The following is a 20,810-nucleotide window of genomic DNA, read 5'->3' as shown; positions in this document are numbered from 1 at the left end:
GTACAAAAGTACGCATTTGCCAATATGTTGCTCTTGAAAAAAGAAAGGAAAATCATAAATACCAATTTGTAAAACTATAATAATCGTAATAATTAATATTTATACCTGTGAAGTAATTTCTTCTTTGTTGTGTAATATTCTCATTGGAGAAAACATGTTTTGCCCCACTTTGTTTGCCTAAAAAAAAAAAGAAATTAATTAGTCGGTCTTTGAATGTGAAAAGGATTTCTGTAAAGGATTATTTAATGTATAATGACTATATACTTATAATGACAGCTCCATACACTGTAGTAAGGTATTTTGGCTTATTCAGAATTTTATAAATTCTAAAAATGACATTTAAAAATAATTTGCAGATCCATAAAAATAATTGAATACTCCATATTTGATTAATGATTTCTGTTGCTCTTGCTAAATGCCAATGTAACAACCATGCTTGTTGAGATCCAATATTATTCGGAGTGTAACTAATCGTCACAATTTTTTTGTCCATCTCATCTGTATTACAAATAATATTTCATGTATAAACTAAACACAAAACCATAATTCATATTACCTCTTCCTAAAATAATATGATTTAAATGATGAAAACGCTGATAAATACTCAACATCAATCCACAAAAATTTAATATTTGCAAGTTAAATTCAATGTATATCCAGTATACAAATAATTCAAAAAATGCACGAGTGACCCGATGTTTCATGGTAACAATAACAATCGAATGAAGTAACACAATTATAATGTCAATACGGAGAAAATTCAATTTAAAATAATGACTTTTTTTTGGAAATTTAGTAGCACTATCATATGTCTGTAAATGATTCAATGCCAATGAAATTTGGTTGTTCCAATCAAGCACGATTATAATATTAGCAACGAAACAACTACAGCTTAAAAATGAATTTAATAAATTGAGTAAGTTTAATTTCAGGGTCAGAGGATTAGTAAATGTTAATTTTTTAAACGCTGACATTCCTTCAGCACTCAAAAGAAATATATTTGTTAGGATAGTGTAAATTATTCTTGCAGTTTTTGAAGTACCATAATAGTCGATAATTGCTTCAGATGTGCCACTAAATGTTCTTATTCCCCAAAAAATATATTTAATAGTGTTTGTCATGATTGCAACATTCAAAGTATTAACCAGAATTTTGAAAATTTTTAAACTTTACACGATACACATGTACTCAGTTCTAACGCTGAGTATCGGCATTAGAAAAACCTTGTCGAATGAATTAAGTTCACCTTTTTTTTTATTATAATATTTAATAAGGGCATATACTTAAATAAATAAATAAATAAATAAATAAATAAATAAATAAATAAATAAATAAATAATATTTATATTGATAAAAATTTCTTTTCAGTAAGAGAAATAATTTTGAATTAATAATTCTCTTTCAATATGTATACATTTATTTTACGCTTTTATATTATGTGAATATTTAGTTAAAAAAAAAATTAATAATTTTGTAAATATTGATAACACTATAGTATTTAAATATATTTAAAATTCATTTTTATGATGACTTTCTGTACAAAATAACGACGTACGTCGATATCAATAAAGATAATTTATTTTATTTTATTTGTAGTAAATATTTCGACTAAAATGAACAATGGAAGGTGAACATGAATCGAACCATGCGAACCAGTAAACCATATTACCTGATATATTTACCAATGTTGAATAACTTGATAACATTATATTTCATTATTTTCAACAAAAATATCTATTTTTAATAAATGTATTTATACATTGACGAGGGTCTCCATATGTTGAGTAATATAAACATTAAAAATTTATATTAGAATATGTATTTTATTTTATTATAATTATTATTTATTAATTTTTATGTATAGGAATTATTTCGACAGTTTAAAAACAATTATTCAAGTTTGGAAATTTTTTACCCAGATCCAATTTGTTTTAGGTGTGACAACTTGGAGACATATTTTTTATAGGTGCTTTGGAGATTTATATAAAATAACCAGATATGTTGTCATTACTCCAATTATCTGTGTACATAAATCAAAATTTTTTTAATTCTAAAACTATACACAGTTTTATAATAGAAATAATAATGAAACTTACCGAAATTAATAATGGTAGTCGGATTCTAATTAAACCAATTGCAGTTAAATGAATTTTTCTTGTACAAAAATACGCGTTTGCCAACATGTCGCTCTTGAAAGAAAAATAAGAAAATTCATACAGTTCAATGTGTAAAATTATGATCATTATAATAATTAATATTTATACCTGCGAAGTAATTTCCTCTCTGTTGTGTAATATTCTCATTGGAGAGAACATGTTTTGTACCACTTTGTTTCCCTAAAAAAAAAAAAAAGAAATTAAATAGTCTATACTTTAAATGTGAAAAGGATTTTTGTAGAGGATTATTTGTACCTGGATTGTAGCTAAATGACAACAAATTATCAATATACAAAGATGAAAAAATGACGAACTGGCAATTACAGCTCCATACACTGTAGTAACGTTTTTTGGCTCATTCAGAATTTTATAAGTTCTACAAATGACATTTAAAAATAATTTGGAGATCCATAAAAATAATTGAGTACTCCATATTTGATTAATGATTTCTGTTGCTCTCGCTAAGTGCCAATGTAACCACCATGCTTGTTGAGATCCAATATTATTCGGAGTGTAACTAATCGTCACAATTTTTCTGTCCATTTCACCTGTGTTACAAATAATATTTCATGTATATATACTAAACACAGAATCTTAATTCATATTACCTCTTCCTAAAATAAGGTGATTCAAATGATGAAAACGCTGATGAATACTCAACATCAATCCACAAAAATTTAATATTTGCAAGTAAAATTCAATGTATATGCAGTATAAAAATGAATCAAAAAATGCACAAGTGACTCGATGCCTCAAGTATACAATACCAATCAAATGAAGTAACACAATTATAATGACAACTCGAAAATAATTCAAGTTAAGATGATGATTTTTCTTTGGAAATTTAGCAGCAATATCATATGTCTGCAGATAATTTAATGCCAATGAAATTCGGTTGTTCCAATCAACTCCAATTATAATATTAGCAATAAAACAACTACAGCTTAAAGAAGTTTGTAAAAATTTAAGTATTTTCAATTTTAAATCAACTGAATCTTCAAGTGGACTATACTCCAGCATGAAAATTCCTTCACAAGTTAAAAGAAATGTGTTTGTTATTACACTGTATATTATTCTTGCATTTTTTGCAATGCGATAGTAATTTATCACAGCGTAAGGTGTATTATTGAATAATTTTATATACCAAAAAAGTGATTGAATGATTTTTAACATTATTAAAACTCTTCTCGTATAAACAATAATTTTTTTTTAGTTTTGTTTTTCAATTTTGTACACAATACTCGTTTCTATTATTGATAAATCGACTAACTGCGTGTTTAATAAAATTTTTGATATTCCAGACACAGTTTTTATTTATTGAATAATACAATTAAAAAAACATCATTATTTATAATAAAAACATTGGGAAGTTTATCAAGGTACGTTAAAAAAATAATAGTCTTTAACTGTTGGACACTTGTTTACTTTTATCAAAACTTTTCGTTTTGTTAAAAAATATTATTTTTATTATTGATTAATCGTTAATTTTTATTTTACATGCTTTAACTATAACTCATTTTGGAGATGGTGCCTTGGACAACACAACGAGATACGTTGTCATCGCTCCCATTATCTGGAAATATAAATTCAATTAATTTATTTTATTAAAAATATTTTGGTAATCAATAATCATGTGGATTTTTGTTACAGAAATAAGTAGAGTAAGACGAATTCGAATTAATCCATTCCCAGCAGTAAAGTGAATTTTTTTTGTACCAAAGTACGCATTTGCCATAACGTTGCTCTTGAAAAATGCAAAAATTAAAATTATGTAAATCGCTTTTTGAAATAAAAATATTATAATTAAAAATATTTATACCTGTGAGACATTTTCCTCTTTTTTATGTAATATTTTTAGAGGAGAAAAAATGTTTTGAGCTACTTTGTTTGCCTGAACAGAAATAATTCAATGTGTATTATTAATTTGAGAATATAATTATATGATTTTTTTAATAATTCATAGACTTACCTGCTTACTTGCTAAATGACAGGAAGTTATTACCATGCAAAGATGAAACAATGCAGTAGTAGCACCTAGTCCTTCATATAAAGTAGATATTTTGTCTGATTGATCAAGAAATTTGTACACTTTAAAAATTGTGATTAAAAATAATTTACTAATCCACACGAATAATTGAATATTCCATATTTTATTTATAATTTCTAATGCTCTCGACAAATTCCAGTGAAGCCACCATGCTTTTTGAAGTCCAACACTGTTTAAAGTATAACTTGTCTTCTCGATTTTGTTCTCCATCCCATCTGCATTAAAATTCACATTTATTATACCAAATATCTAAATCCAAAGCTGGACAATTGTATAAAAATTACCTTCCGTTAAAATAAGTTGATTCAAATGATCAAATCGTTGGTAAACACTCAATAATAATCCACAAAAAGTCAATGGTTGCATGTAATATTCAATGTACAAGCAGTGATGAAATGAATTAAAATATGAATGATCCATTTGATGCCTCAAGTATACAATAACAACCCAATGAATAAAGACAATTATAATGGTAGCTCGAAATTGATTTAATTTAAGATCGTAGGTTTTTCGTGGAAAATTTGTAGCAGTGTCATATGATCGCAAGTGATTGAGTATCAATGGAAATCGATTGTTCCAATCAAGTCCAATTGTCACATCAGCAATCAAACAACTCCAGTTGAGAATTGTTTGCAAAATTTTAAGCATTATTGATTTTGAATCTCCAAAATTGTTGGATGTTAAATATTCCAATGTAGAAAATACTTCGAAACTCATAAGGGCTATTTTCGTTACGATACTGTAGAGTATTCTTGATTTTTTTGCGGTGCGATAGTGATCAATCACAGCATGATGTGGGTTACTAAATACTTTTGTATACCAAAATAGTGAATTTAGGGTATTTAACATTATCAACACTTTTATTAAATAAAATTGTTTTTTAATTTTATTCTTCAACCACAAATGACATAATCGTTTCGATTACCTGTAAACTGACCAACTGACTACCTAGAATTTTCGATAGTAAAAAAAAAAAATAATTTTTAAACAGTACAACTTATGAATAAATAATATTGTGTATTGACTATTATATTTTTCATGATTATTTAATAATACTAATCCATACAATAATTATATATTTATAATTTATGGTGCTTTGTACAAAATAACGAGGTACGTTGTCATAGCTCCAATCATCTGTAAATATTGATAAAGATAATTTATTTTATTTTATTATTTTCCATATTTTTATTTTATTTGTAGTAAATATTTTTACCGAAATGAACAATGGAAGATGAACATGAATCAATCCATGTGCAGCAGTAAAACGTATTTTTTTTCTACGAAAATATCCAACAGCTAAAATGTCATTCTTAAATTAAAAAAAAAATAAATAAATTTCACAATATTTTATCATTAAAAAGCATAATAATTTATTATAAAAATTAATACCTCAGTAGCATTCATTCTTTTTTGCACAATTGTATTAGGAGAAAAAACATTTTGTGCCATTTTATTTGCCTGAATAAAATAAAATTAATTACTCATAGTCGTTGACAATTATTTTAAATAATTATAAAAAAAAATTTAAATTTACTTGTTCACTTGTTAAATGACAAAATACAAATAGAGTGAAGATATTTATAAAGGCTCCAGTTATTAATAACGCTTCACGCATAACAACTAAATAAATTATTTTGTTGAGGGTGATATAAGTCCTGTGTAACATGAATAAAAATGTAATGGTTATCCAAAAAAACATTTGATTACTCCAAATTCGATTGATTATTTTTGTCGCTTTTGTCAAATGCCAGTGCATCAGCCATACTTCCTGAAGTTTAATACTGTTCCATGGTTGATTTATTTCATTTTCCTTAAACTCCATTATATCTAAATCTCAAAAATAATATTTAACATGCTCGACAAGAGTTTTAGATTAACTTAGTAATTATAAAAATTACCTTTTGTTAAAATAAATTGATTCAAGTAAGTAAACCTTTGATAAAGGCCCAATATTATTCCGCAAAAATTAAACACTTGCAATTGAATAATAAAATATAAACAAAATAAAAATATATCAGTGTATGAATAGTTAACTGTGTACACAGATGCTCGACATTTATATGTCAAATATGCAGCAATAATTCTAAAAATCAATACAGTCATCATGACAACTCGACAGTAATTCAGCTTGTATTTGCAATTTTTTTTTTTAAATTTTGAAGCTTTGTCAAACTCATTGACATAATTTAGAGCAAGTGCAAATTGATTTTTCCAATCAAGCTCAATTATTGCACTGTCAATGACGCAAGCGCAGCCAATAATGATTTTCACTATTCGCAATAACGTTGCTTTCAGCTCCAAAGACGCATGGCTATTAAAATATTGGTACTGTGCGAAACTCTCAAAACTGAAGAAACCAATACATATCATGACACTGAATAAAATTCTTGTGTTTTTAACTCGGCTGCTATAATCAATTACAGCGAAAGGTTTATCACTGAACGCTCGTAAAATCCAAAATATATCTTTAAGACTATTTAACATGATTGTTGTGTTAATAAAAAAAAAATAATTTTCTAATTTTAGCGTACATACTTGTTTTGTTGCTACAAACTGTTTGGGCAAATTATTTTCCTTGTGAAATTATTAAGCATAACAAGAAACGCCTCATTATTTTTTGATAAACAAATTTATAAATTATAAGTGTAAGACATTATGGTTATTATAAATTATAATGATCTTTTTATTTTTAATTATTTGTGGATATGAATAATATAAATATCAAACTTCTAAATAAATGACATGTTTTTATTTACTTTATTTATGAATTTTTGTGTTGGCTTTGAAAACATAACTACTAAAATTTATCGTATTTTCTTTTGACTATAGAAATGAATTTTTTTGTGATATTTTTTTGAGTTTTTATTGTATGCTGGTACCAACTGATCTGAGAATATTATTTCATTGAATGAGAATTTTTTTTTGGCAAGTAGTTTGAGATTTAAAAATTGATTATGAGTGTGTTGGTGGTTTGTATAAAATAACTAGAAATTTCGTCATTGCTCCGATCATCTGAAAATAAAAATTAAATTATTAAGCAATTTCTTTGGGGTAAAAAATCAATGCTTACTGAAATTATCAATGGAAGATGAATGTGAATTAATCCATGTGCAGCAGTAAAACGAATTTTTTTCGTACAAAAATATGCATTTGCTAAACTGTTTTCTTTTTTCTGAAGAATTTTTTCATAACAAAAAAGAATTTGAACTACTTTATTTGCCTGAAATAATTTTTTTTCCATTATATATGATAAATATAATAAATTTACTTGAAAAACTTACTTGTTTAGTGACTAAATGACAAGAAATTATTATGACACAAAGAGTAATAAAAGATCCAAACACAGCCAGCGCATTACGTGATAAAACTCCTTCATTTTTACTGAGGATTGCGTAAATTCTCGATAGCATGCCTGAAAATAATTTGCTGGTCCACAAGAACAATGGAATACTCCAAATTTCATTTATCATTTCCGTTGCTCTTGTCAAATTCCAGTGCATTTTCCATACTTTTTGAATTGTGACACTATTTCGAGTACAACTTATCATTCTGGTTTCCTCATCTATTTTATTTGTATCTTCAATTAAAAATCGTTAAATTGAAACGAAAAAATCAATAGCTTATCTCACATCATCTTTTACAATATAAAATTTAAATATATTAAAAATTTTTTGTTTCAAATTAAATTAGTTGATATACAGAATAAACAAAATTACCTTTTTGTGAATTTAAATTATTCAAAAAATGAAAACGATGATAAAGTCCCAGCAGTATTCGACAAAAATTCAACACTTGCAAAAAAAAATCAATATATATAAAGTGTAAAAATGACTGATAAAATGATAAAGAAGTTCGATATGTTACATATATAAAAAGTAATCGATAGGCTAACACAATTATAGCGGCAATTCGAAATAAATTTAATTTAGGATGATAAGTTTTTCTTGGAAACTTTGCGGTAATATCAAATGTATGAATATGTTTTAAGGCAAACGATAATCTATTATTCCAGTCAAGTGAAATTATCAAATTAACAACAAAACAGCTACAATTTAGAAACGTTGCCATTAATTTAAATGATCCAAACATCACACTTGAACGTCCGTCAATTTTAAAATTAAATAAAAAGTGTCTAATTTCCAAAATAAAAAAAACTATCATTGTTATTGTACTGTAAATTATTTTTATAATTTTTGCACTGTGATTATAATCGGTATCAGTGTCAACTCTCATTGCAAAAAAAATTGATTTGAGGCTTGTAAACATATTTATTATATTTTTTGAACTAGTCATTTTATTACTTAATACACGTTTTGATTGTCCGTAAACCAACTGACTGTAAGTCATATCAAAATGATGTGTTATGACATAATATTATCAAGATAGTGTCATGAATAATTTGTCAATATTAATATTTAAAAATAAATCACTTGAATATACCCAAATAAATTTACATGAGTTATTGATTTTATGATTTTTTATTATTCACTTTTGTTAATTTTTATCAATCAAAAAATGAATCAATTGAATAAACATTATTATTTATCATTAAAAATGTAGCTCGATAAACTTTCTATTGAACTTTTTTCATCAGGACGGACTCATGATAATCATGCTCCCCTATTAACTACATCCTGCTCTTAAAAAAAATTTTTTTATAAATCTCGAAGAGTAATATGATCATAAAAATAAATAACAATGATTTTTTGCACTTAATTTTATTAGTTTAGGCTTCTAGCTGTTTGGTTTTGATTTAATTTAATCAAAAGACAAAACAAGAATTGAAAAAAAATATATTCAGCCCTGTACTTGATGAAAATTTAATATTATCTACGCACTATTGTGTAAAATATTGTCAGTAGCTTTTTTTCATTATTATTTAATTATATACTGAGCAATAAATATATTATTTTGTACAATTATTCTATGACAAATACTTGATTTATAATTCAGTACTCCGATGGCGATTTATACAAAATAACGAGGTACGTTGTCATTGCTCCAATCATCTGTTGAATCATATTTAAATTATAAATTAAATTAATTTTATTTACAGAGAATAAATATGCTTACTGAAATTAGTAAAGGAAGACGAATACGAATTAATCCATTAGCAGTAGTAAATCCAATTTTTTTTGTACAAAAGTATGCATTTGCAAAAATGATATCCTTAAAAAATTATAATTAAAATCATCTAGTTTAATTTTCATATTAAAAATAAAACATTCATTTACCTGTAGAGTATCATTTTCATTTTTTTCAAATCTTATCACAGGAGAAAATAATTTATGTACACTCTTATTTGCCTAAAATAAATATTAACTCTCATCACATTGAATTGAAAATAATTTAAAGTATTTTAAAATATAATTATTAAAATTACCTGGCAACTGGTCAAGTGACAAAAATAAATTATAATGTAGAGAGAAAAAAAACATCCAACAATACCCACTGTATCACGTATTGATGATTCCAACTTCTCTAATTTAATAAGAACATTGTAAGTTCTAGATAGCATGTTGATAAATAACGTACCAATCCAAATAAGCAATTGAGTACTCCAAATTTCATTAATCAATTCTGTTGCTATTGTTAAATTCCAATGAAAACACCATATATTCTTGAGCCGAATTCCATTCCAAGATTGTCCTACAATTTTAAATTGTCATTTTCATTTTATCACTGTAAAAAAATTATAAATTACCTTCTGTTAAAATCAGCTGATTCAAGTGATGAAAACGTTGATAAATTCCCAGCAATAATCCACAAAAATTTAATATTTTCAGGGAAAATTCAAAGTATATAAAATACAAAAATGTTGAAAAGTATGAAAAAGTAGCTTGGTATGTTATATATGTTATTAAAATTCGATAAATGAATATAATTATAATGGCAATTCGACAAACAGTCAATTTAGGATGGTAATTATTTATTGGAAAATTTGAACAAGTGTCATATGTTTGAATGTGTTTTAAAGCCAATGAGAATTTTTTATTTCTGTCTAGTTGAATATTAATATCAATAATAAAGCTTGCACAATCTAGCGATGATCTCAATACACTAAATAAATCAGATTTTAGATGTGTTGAATTATAAATTATAAAACGTGTGTACATAAAAACACCATCAAAACTTAAGACAATTATACTTGTTATTATACTGTAAATTATTCTTATGTTTTTTATTGCACGACTTTCATTTATTATAATGGCATGAGGTGTTTCACTAAATGCTCTTATGATCCAAGAGAATGATTTCAAGATGTTCAACATAATTAACACTTCTAATTTTTTTTTTTCTTTTATCTATTTTACAAACTTGTTTTGTTTTAACACAGTGAGTGATAATATTAAACCTTAGGCACCAAAACAAAAAATTAAATAACACATTTTTTTTCTAATAAACACGAAATTAAATTATTGGATAAATTACTTATTTTTTTAGACGTATTATTTATTTTTTTTAGACAATATAATTATTTTTTTTTGATATAAATAACTCGATGTTTATACTAACATTTAAATAACAATTGTATGTATTTATCAATTTTTATTGTTTACATAATATCATAAGTATGTCATGGTTTATATACATTTAATATAAATATACCCCTTTGGGTATCGATTTACTAGAAGCAATGGAGAAAAATAGTATTGAAAGTCGAAAACACATTAGTTGTGGAATGATTGATTTACATGGAACAATAATTATTAACTATAAACAAAAAAGATATAGAGGATGAAATAAAATATACATTTTATACCAAAGTAATCGAATCAATAAAATTGAAAGATCGAGAAGTGCAAGATCATATATTGTACGAAATTGCACGGAGTTTCGATGCATGCATCGGTAAAAATTTTTCAGAAGCACGTGAAAAAATTAACAAAAATGAAAAAAACATCCAAAACTGATATAATTTTTTTATCACTCTCATTAAGTACAAGAATTAAAAAAATTAAAAAATGGCGCTGAAATTAGCGTCTAAGTTAGCGTCTAGAAATTTAAAGTACAGGGAACATAGGGGTTTTCGTGGGCCTGGCCCTTAACTTTTATAATCAATTATTATTAAAATAGAGCTATCCTCGTAATTTTTTTTTAAATAAATTTCCTAAGATCTAAGCTAATCAAGGAAAAAAAATGGGAATTTTCGAAATGGTCAAAAGGAAGTAGGGGGTAGATTTTAACTATTTTTAATTTTTTTGTCTATGATGGGGTTGAGCCATCCTCGTAAATTTTTTTTTAATATATTGTTTAGGATGTAAGCTAGTTTAGAAAAAAAAATTACAATTTTTGAAATGGTCAAAAGGGGGTAGGGGGTGGATTTTAATTGTTTTTATTTTTTTAAACTATGATGGGGTTGAGATATCCTCGTAATTTTTTTTTCATTAAATTGTTTAGGACCTAAGCTAGTTGAGAAAAAAAAAATGAGAATTTTTTAAATCGTCAAAAGGGGGTAGAGGGTAGGTTTTAACTATTTTTATTTTTTTTGTCTATGATGGGGTTGAGCCATCCTCGTAATTTTTTTTTTATTAAATTGTTTAGGATGTAAGCTAATTTAGAAAAAAAAATTATAATTTTTGAAATGGTCAAAAAGGGGTAGGGGGTGGATTTTAACTATTTTTAATTTTTTTGTCTATGATAGGGTTGAGCCACCCTCGTAATTTTTTTTCCTAAACTAGCTTAGATCTTAGACAATTTAATGAAAAAAAAATTACGAGGATGGCTCAACCCCATCATAGACAAAAAAAATAAAAATAGTTAAAATCCACCCCCTACCCCCTTTTGACCATTTCAAAAATTCCCATTTTTTTTCCTTGATTAGCTTAGATCTTAGAAAATTTATTTTAAAAAAAATTACGAGGATAGCTCAACCCCATCATAGACAGAAAAAATAAATACAGTTAAAATCCACCCCCTATCCCTTTTTGACCATTTCAAAAATTTCCATTTTTTTTCCTAAACTAGCTTTGATTCTAGAAAATTTAATAAAAAAAAAATTACGAGGATGGCTCAACCCTATCATAGACAAAAAAATTATTTAGCCAACAACCTCTGAATTTGTTCTCTTTAAATACTTTTAATAAATTTTTTTAAATTTCATATCATTTTTAATTATTTATTCATCCCTAGATCAGGAGATTCGAGACGCTAACTTAGACGCTAATTTCAGCGCCATAAAACTATTATTTTAAATAATATTGTAAATTAGACTAGTTATAGTAATTAAAAATTTTCATTGAATCGACTGAAATATTTAATCTGTAATTTATTAATGAGACGGTGATTTGCACAAAATAACGAGATACGATGTCATTGCTCCAATCATCTGTGCATGAAAATAACAAATTAAAAAATTAAATAAAAAATTTTTAAAATATTTAACTTACAGAAGTTAACAACGGCAGATGAATATTAATAAATCCATTGGCAGCAGTGAAACGTATTTTTTTTGTACAAAAATATGCTATTGCAAAATCATTTTTCTAAAAGATAAAAAATAAAAAATTTCTAATTATAAATTATAAAAATTAAAACGTAAATAAATACCTGTTGATAATTAATTTCATTTTGTATTACTGAAACTGGAGATAATACTTTTTTAACAACTTTGTTTGCCTTAAAAAAAAATATTATTCATGAGAAGATTATTAATAGAACAAAAATTGTACAATTATTTTGAGATAAAAATTATTAAATGATGTGTAATTGAGATTAATAGATGTTTTAAAAATGTTAACGTACTTGGTTACTGGTTAAATGACAGGAAACAATTATCATGAGAATATTGATAAAGCACACAATGACAACAGCTGCATCACGTTGTTTATGATGATAAGAATAATTACAAGAAAGAAGCCTGTATGTCTCAAATAGCATACCAAAAAAAAATGTTGCAAGCCAAAGAAGTAGCTGAATGCTCCAAATTTGATTGATTTTTTCACTTGCTTTTGATAAATTCCAATGGAGCCACCATATATCTTGAAGTCCAAAATTCCATGGTTGATTGATTGCTCTAATTTTCATCTCTATCACATCTGCAAGATAATAATTACGTTATATGTATCATAAATTCATAATTAAATATAAAATAAAATTACCTTTTGATAAAATGAGTTGGTTCAAATGATCAAATCGTTGATAAAGACCCAGTACTAATCCACAAAAATCAAATACTTGCAAGTACAAACCAAAGTATAAGCAGTAAACAATTGATTGAAATAATGAAGAAGTCATATATACAATGGCAATTCGAAATAATGATACGATAATTATTGCAGCTCTGTAATAATTCAATTCTGAATGATAAGTTTTTGTTGGAAATTTTGCAACATGATCATATGTTCTAATATAATCAAGAGCTAATTTCAATTCGTTATTCCAGTCCAGGCAAATAATTATATCAACGATAAAACAAATTAAATCAGAATCATCAAGAATATTTAGTGCTTCTTTAGTGTTAAAGTCAAAATCGTGGTTTTTATAATAAAAGTACATATGAATTCCTTTGAAAGATATAATTATTACACTTATTATAATTGTGTAAATTATTTTTATAATTTTTGTAGTTTTATTGTAATTGATAACTGCATAGGGTTTATTAGTAAAAGCTCTTACTGCCCAAAAAAATGATTTGAGTTTGTTCAACATGCTTGTCAACTATTTAAACAATTAAAAAAAAAATTGACATGATTATTTTATAAATTTCATAAACAGACTGATTTCTTAAAATTTATTTCGAAATTTATCATTAATAAAACAAGTTCAATTAAATTAAATATTTAGTTTAAAAATATTTTTGTTATTTTATTTTTTTTATTTAATAATAATACGAAAAATAATTGTTTGACATTTCATTTAATTGTTTACATAAAAAACTGAGTAATTATTACGATCGTATTATTTTTGAATCAATTATCTTTATTTATTTTTATCAGCTGTTGATAATGTCACTATAATAAAGACAGAGAAAAGAGAGAGAGAGAGACTGTTCAAGTGACAGCTGTTTAAAAAAAATAACAAATTCATAAACAAAAAAAAAAGAGCCTTCATTCCTTAAATATTTTTATAATATATTTGCAATAAATAATGGAACCTCAGGATATTTATTACAACAAAGCAGAATACGTAGAGACGGTAAAGTAATTATATTATTTATATCATAAAATTTATTATTGACACATAAATATAACCTCTAAAAAAATCTAAATGTTTATATCAAGGCATCGGGTAACAAAGTAAGCAGACAAACAGTTTTATGTGGATCACAAAATATTGTTTTACATGGAAAAGTTATTGTTCAATCAGATGCAATAATAAGAGGTGATTTAGCTAATGTCAGAACTGGTCGTTATTGTATTATCAGTAAGAATGTTGTCATTCGACCACCATTCAAAAAATTTAGTAAAGGGTAAATTAATAATTTATTTTACATAATACATCTGTTTTTATTATCATTGTATTAATATTTTATTTTTAATTTGCAATTTTAGCGTTGCTTTTTTTCCTTTACAAATGGGTGATCATGTTTTTGTTGGTGAAAGAGCTGTTGTTAATGCAGCAGTTGTTGGTTCATATGTATACATTGGAAAAAATGCAATAATTGTAAGAAAATTATATAATTAATTTAACAAATTAATTAAGCAAATTAATTTATACTTATTGTATTTTTTAAATCAGGGCAGAAGATGTATTTTAAAAGATTGTTGCTACATTGAAGATGGTGCAGTTGTACCACCTGAAACAATTGTTCCATCATTCACTAGATTTTCTGGTAATCCAGCAAGTCCAACTGAAGATTTACCAGAGTGTACACTTGATCTTATGGTTGATTTTACAAAAAATTACTATCAACATTTTATACCAGCAACAAAGTAAGATTTTTAATAAATTTATATTATTTATCTATCTCAAAAATTTCTATTATTAATAGTAATATTTTTTTTAGTGTTTCAGCTAGTCGAAATTTACAAATTGCAAATGACAATTTATTCTAAATAATCTACGTCAAGTTGTGATATATTTTCTTCATCTATTTCAATATTATTCATGTCATTTTCTTCAACATTAATTTCACTTTTATCAAACCTAAATAATGTTTATAACATTCAATTCATTCTTTATCATCAAGTAAATTGTAAATTGATTTTATTAATATATTTTACCATTTTTTCCAAATAATTTCAATGATAAAAATTATAAATGTCAATGCAGCTCCATAAAAAAGAGTTGAAATTGCTGCATAACACTCGGTTATTCCAACACTAACAAAACTTGTTCCTCCTACGCATGTTGGTTTTTCAGTATAAAGTCTTCGTATATCACGTTTTTGAAGACCAGTTTCATGTATCCACATTGCTCTAATAAATCATATATTTATTACAGCTATTATTAATCATAAATTTATCATTTTCTTGTTAATCAATTGACAAGTTGATATGAAATATATAAAATTGTTATTTTTAAATACAAACCCAACTCTTATTAATTCACGATATGGAGATTGACGTTTTATAACTAATAATGGATTTAATAAATTAAATATATCAATTTCATTAATTCCACATTTTTCATCTTCTTCAAATGTTTCTTGTATCAATTGATAACCGGCACCAACTTCAACGTGAAATGCAAATAAACCCTGTCGTAATTTTTGTATACCTTCAGTCAAGGACATCCATACATGCTCATTACCTTTTACCATTTTTTCATAAAATTCTTTTCTAACTGGTTCTTCAATTGTCTTTAAAAAAATACTCATAATACATTATTGTTTATTAAATTAATTTGATAAATATATTATATCAACTAACCGATAAAATATAACGACTGTAGACAATGTCATAAATACCAATTTTCAATGGACTATTCATAAGATCAGTCAGAGTTTTTATTGAATCAGTTGTTGATTGTAAAAGTGCAACAATATTTGCTGTATAAGCAGCATACAAACTGAGTGTCGCCAATAATACCATAAATATTATAATTCGTGTTGATATAATTGTTGCTTCATAAGAAAAACCTTAAATATATTTATCAATTTTTATTATTTAATTTGTTTTTGTATAAAATAAAATTATATTTACCTTGTTGTGAAACAGCTCCAAGAATAACCAAAAAATTATCACTTATTGTTGGTTTAATTGTTTTATAATAACTCATTGGGTTATTATTTTTAATTGATAAATTAAATTCCCATTTCATTGTTATAAATAATAAACAACAAACGAGAAATAAAAAAATAACAATAGCCAGCCAAACAGAACGACTGAATGGAAGTGTAAATAAATTGCTGACATAAGACAATGGTGGTCGTCGAAATAAAAATTTCGATCTTGATATTAAATCAAATTAATTACTATTTCGAATTTATGATAAATTGATATTAATTTGATACTTACCCTGTTGGTGTATATAATTGTACATAGTCAACAACACCAATACGTTCAGGTATAAGAAATGTTCCAGTACCACCAATATCAATTTCTCCACTATCAAGTAATCCAATCATTCCATTCCATGATCCATTTTTATCTTTATAACCCCAAGTATCACGTACAGTAAAATTAACACTTTAAAAAAATTATTATTAATAATTAATTATATATTTTTTATTTACAATTTTTATTTATTTAATTTTATACATTTAGGTTTTGTAAACAAGCATGACTTACGTTGCATTAATACGATTAACAAGATGAATAATCCATGGATAATTTGCTTTTGTAACAGCGTCAACAAGTTTATTCTTATAATCAGTCAAATGATTAAGTGTATCTGGATTTGTCATCTTGAAAAAAAAAAATCATCATATTGTTAAATTTAAAACAAAAAATATTTAAAATTATTTTTTAAAAATAAATATATATCTAATCGAATATTGATTTTAATCTACATTTGTTATTGTTGATTTAATTTTTAATAATAAAAATAAATATTTATATTTTAGCAGCAACAAAGAAATAATATTTTTACCACAAGGCAAGATTTGAGAGGTGTTTTTTTAAGATCACGACGTCTTCTTGATGATGAATCATGATTAGTTAATACAAGACCATTTCTATAATTCCAGCTGCCTCGATTTTCAATGATTAAATCATGATTAAAACTAGGACGATACAATGATAATAATTTAAATGTATTATTTATAATTTCACGTTGTCCAATAAATACTTCACTATCTGGATAAATATTTATATTTTTAAAAACACTAAATAAACTTGATTTATTTTTTTCGTAATAATCATCTTCAATGTCATTGGTAATGCTCATATTTTGATCATTTATAATAAGCCATTTAAAAGGTGCAACAAACATCCGTTTCATATTTGCCTGTAATTTTAAATAATTTTGTAAATATTATGTTCATTTTTTTTTTTTAAATACCAATTACACGTGTGGTGGTATTTTAACAATTCACATATTGTACACAATTTTTTTTCTCATAATTTTTTAATTTACTGGTAATTGTTTTTGTCATTATTATGAAACAATTATTTCGAACAAAAAAATAACATACTTAAAATATTGTTAATGATCATTTTTAATGATAAAAATATATTTGAGAAAATTAAATAGCAAGGAAAAAAAAGTGAAAAAAATTAATATCATGTTATTCTGGTTTTATTCCATTTAATTTAAATAAAGGTAATGGAATTTAACTTGTTAATGCATGTTTGGAATAAATTATTGATACATTGCTGCGTCTTGGATACCTTGAGGTGTTGACCTTGTATTATTTTTACTGTCAAGCTCATTAATTTTATGAGATCGACAAACGACAAGCATATAAATATGATAAAAACATGACATTTGTTTATTAATATTTATATTATTTATATAATATATACATACCAATTTAATTATACTAACAGCATCATTACAATCAAAGTCAATGACATAATAGTGTTGATGAGCAATTTGTAAATTTACATTATCGAAATTATAATTATCAAATGATGTATGAATGTCAGCTATTAAACTATATTGTGAAAATATTTTTGTCACTTCAACAGCTTTATCTACGAGTAAAATTTACATATATTTAGCTTGTTTTTTGTATTTAAATTTTAGTAATTATTATTAATAATAACAACACCTGTTTTTATGCAGAAAAATGCAGTAATACTGGCAGATGAATGAATTGATGATGTTAAACTTTTAATAAATTTACCAGTTGTATCATCAATTACACTTGATAATCCAACAATAAATATATTTAATAAAATTATAAAAATCAAATACATATTGATAATAATTTTTAGATAAAAAAGTTTCTAAATAAAATTAAGATTATTAAATTTATCACTTTGTTTCGTCAAGTTTCACTATTAAAATACGTGTACAGTTAAAAAAAAGAAACAAGTTTCCCTAGAAATATTTTAATAAAGTCGACCTTAATTAATTCAATGATGTATTAAACTTGTTCTTAGGCAAAACTTTGATACTGTCAAGTCGAGGTCTTGAGGAACTGACTGTATAAGAAATATTCAAACTAAAAAATAATAAAAATAAAACAAAAAAAAATAGTTATATGTAATTTTTAGAGTGCTTCTGTAAACACGACATGGATAGAAATAATAGCCAATAATTTCGATAATGACAGGCTCTTTTGTATGTCAATAGAAAAAAAAAAAATACCTGAAATTTGCAGGAGGAAATATTGGTTGTCCATCTGCTGTTTTTCACAGAAAATTAAATTAAAATATACAGTTTTTCAATCGACTGATAAAACCTGTGTTTTTTCATAATATCAATATGTAATTTTTTTTTTTTTTCAAATTCATTTTAAACTTGTGATGTTGAATTTAAATAATTTTTTTTCTAAAGCTCGTAATATTATTCAAGCTTAAATAATAAATAAATTTATACAGAAAAAAAAATACAGCTGCAAAAAATTATTTAAAAAACATGATTTTAGAAATAAATTTCTTCACACTTTTATCCTTTTTTTTTTTGTTTAATTATTTATTATTTTTATGAGAATTTTAATAGCAATATTATTGATGTTTACATTTGTTTTTTAAATAATAATAAATTACAATATTTTTATCTCATTTATTATCTCATGATTATCACTTTGAATAAAATTTTTAACATCATATCAAAAATCAAACATTTATTTAATTTTTTTGTAAATACTTAATTTTTATTAACTCCAATAAAATGCAATTTAATCATTTCATTATTAATAGATCATATTATCATCAAGCATTTTTTTTTTTGCCCATTATTTATCATTACATGACAAGTGAAAAAAAAAAATTCAAGGTAAATTATAAAAGATGCCCTCAAATTGATATTTTTAAATAACATTTATAACAAAAGAAAAAATGTATAAAACAATACAAAAATTTGTGATAATCTTGAGAATAAAATTTCTGATATAAACAGATAATAAAATTAATTTATCAACTAATCAAAATTCCGAAACAATTAATTTTTAATACAATTATTAAATGAGACTACGAGAGCATGAATTAAAAATCATTATAAAAAATAGTTTAGATTTTTATAATTATTTAAAAAATGATTGTGCATAAATTGTAAATTGCGTGAACAAACAATGATTGATGCATGACTTTATATCTCCTAGTGGGGGATTCAATAAAAATCTTTATCATTTATCTGAGCAACTGAGGAGTGGTCTGATTACAAAAATTATAATACCTGTTTTGTTGATCTATTCATATAAAAAAAAATATAGCTCTAATCTCATGTAATTTTATTGAACAATCTATGTATTTTCTTATTGTTCATAACAGCTTCATCAGATTATTAATTTCATTGTAATTAATAATTATAAATAATATATATTTTTACATAGAAAAATTTAACTCAAAAAATAACAGGAAGTAGTGCAGTATTTTATACGAGGTCACATAAATGTAATGTCAAATATTACAAAGGAAAAAAAAATAAATCAAAATTTATGTATATAAAAAAAAAAAAATTCTTTATGCACTCTATGACTATGTGTCTTCTTTTATATTCAATTACCAGCACAATGCTTAAATAGGGGTTCACTTGATGCAAGCCCATTACATTTTTTTTTTTTTTTTTTAATTCAAGATATAAATTTTGTTGTGTATCAATTCATGATAATTATTTAAGTATTTTATAATTATTACTATACAGCTAAAGCCTTTAATAATATTCAAATTTACGTAATAAATTAATTTATACAAAAAAAAAATGAAATAAAAAAAAAACTTGATTTAAAAAAAAAATTTTTTTTCACACTTTAAGCTGTAATTTATAATTTTTAAATTTATATTATATTTAGAATTTTAATAGCTCATTACTAATGTGAATATTTTTTTAGAAATATATTATTTTGAATTGATTCATAATTTTAAATAATAAAAAAAAATCTTAATTCTTGGAATGTTGGTGTTATCTTCGTATCGGTTATCACAATCGATAACTCTGTGTTTGAACAGTTCAATTTTTTTTTTTTTTTTTGTGATTAATATAAAGCTCAAAAAGTCGTTTGAGTTTGAAGTTTAATGCTGCTTTATTTATAACGATATTAATTTTTTTTTTCCAAGAATATATAAATTAATATTAACGACTGAAAATTTTTATAAAAAAATAAAAAAATT

General features: G+C 24.5%; 2 protein-coding genes across 2 annotated transcripts; one reads left to right on the top strand and one right to left on the bottom strand.

The window, feature by feature from the left end:
- Positions 1-14,195: 14,195 nt before the first annotated feature.
- LOC122848303 (dynactin subunit 5) lies at positions 14,196-16,776 on the top strand. Its single transcript, XM_044146284.1, has 5 exons — positions 14,196-14,343; positions 14,430-14,617; positions 14,700-14,811; positions 14,887-15,080; positions 15,155-16,776. Exons 1-5 carry the CDS (start codon positions 14,296-14,298, stop codon positions 15,201-15,203), a joined length of 591 nt encoding a protein of 196 aa, XP_044002219.1. The 5' UTR covers positions 14,196-14,295; the 3' UTR covers positions 15,204-16,776.
- LOC122849368 (glutamate receptor ionotropic, kainate 2-like) lies at positions 15,368-18,416 on the bottom strand (the record flags this gene model as incomplete). Its single annotated transcript, XM_044148061.1, has 9 exons — positions 15,368-15,566; positions 15,681-15,949; positions 16,020-16,228; positions 16,293-16,540; positions 16,608-16,778; positions 16,881-16,996; positions 17,182-17,562; positions 18,061-18,227; positions 18,284-18,416. Coding segments are annotated over 9 exons (1,893 nt in total), but the record flags the coding sequence as incomplete, so codon positions are not given.
- Between the last annotated feature and the right edge of the window lie 2,394 nt (positions 18,417-20,810).

The sequence above is a fragment of the Aphidius gifuensis genome, linkage group LG2 (assembly GCF_014905175.1).
Source record: "Aphidius gifuensis isolate YNYX2018 linkage group LG2, ASM1490517v1, whole genome shotgun sequence".
Lineage (NCBI taxonomy): Eukaryota > Metazoa > Arthropoda > Insecta > Hymenoptera > Braconidae > Aphidius > Aphidius gifuensis.
Note: the sequence above shows the minus strand (reverse complement) of the source record. Positions and strands in the feature narration are given on the sequence as shown.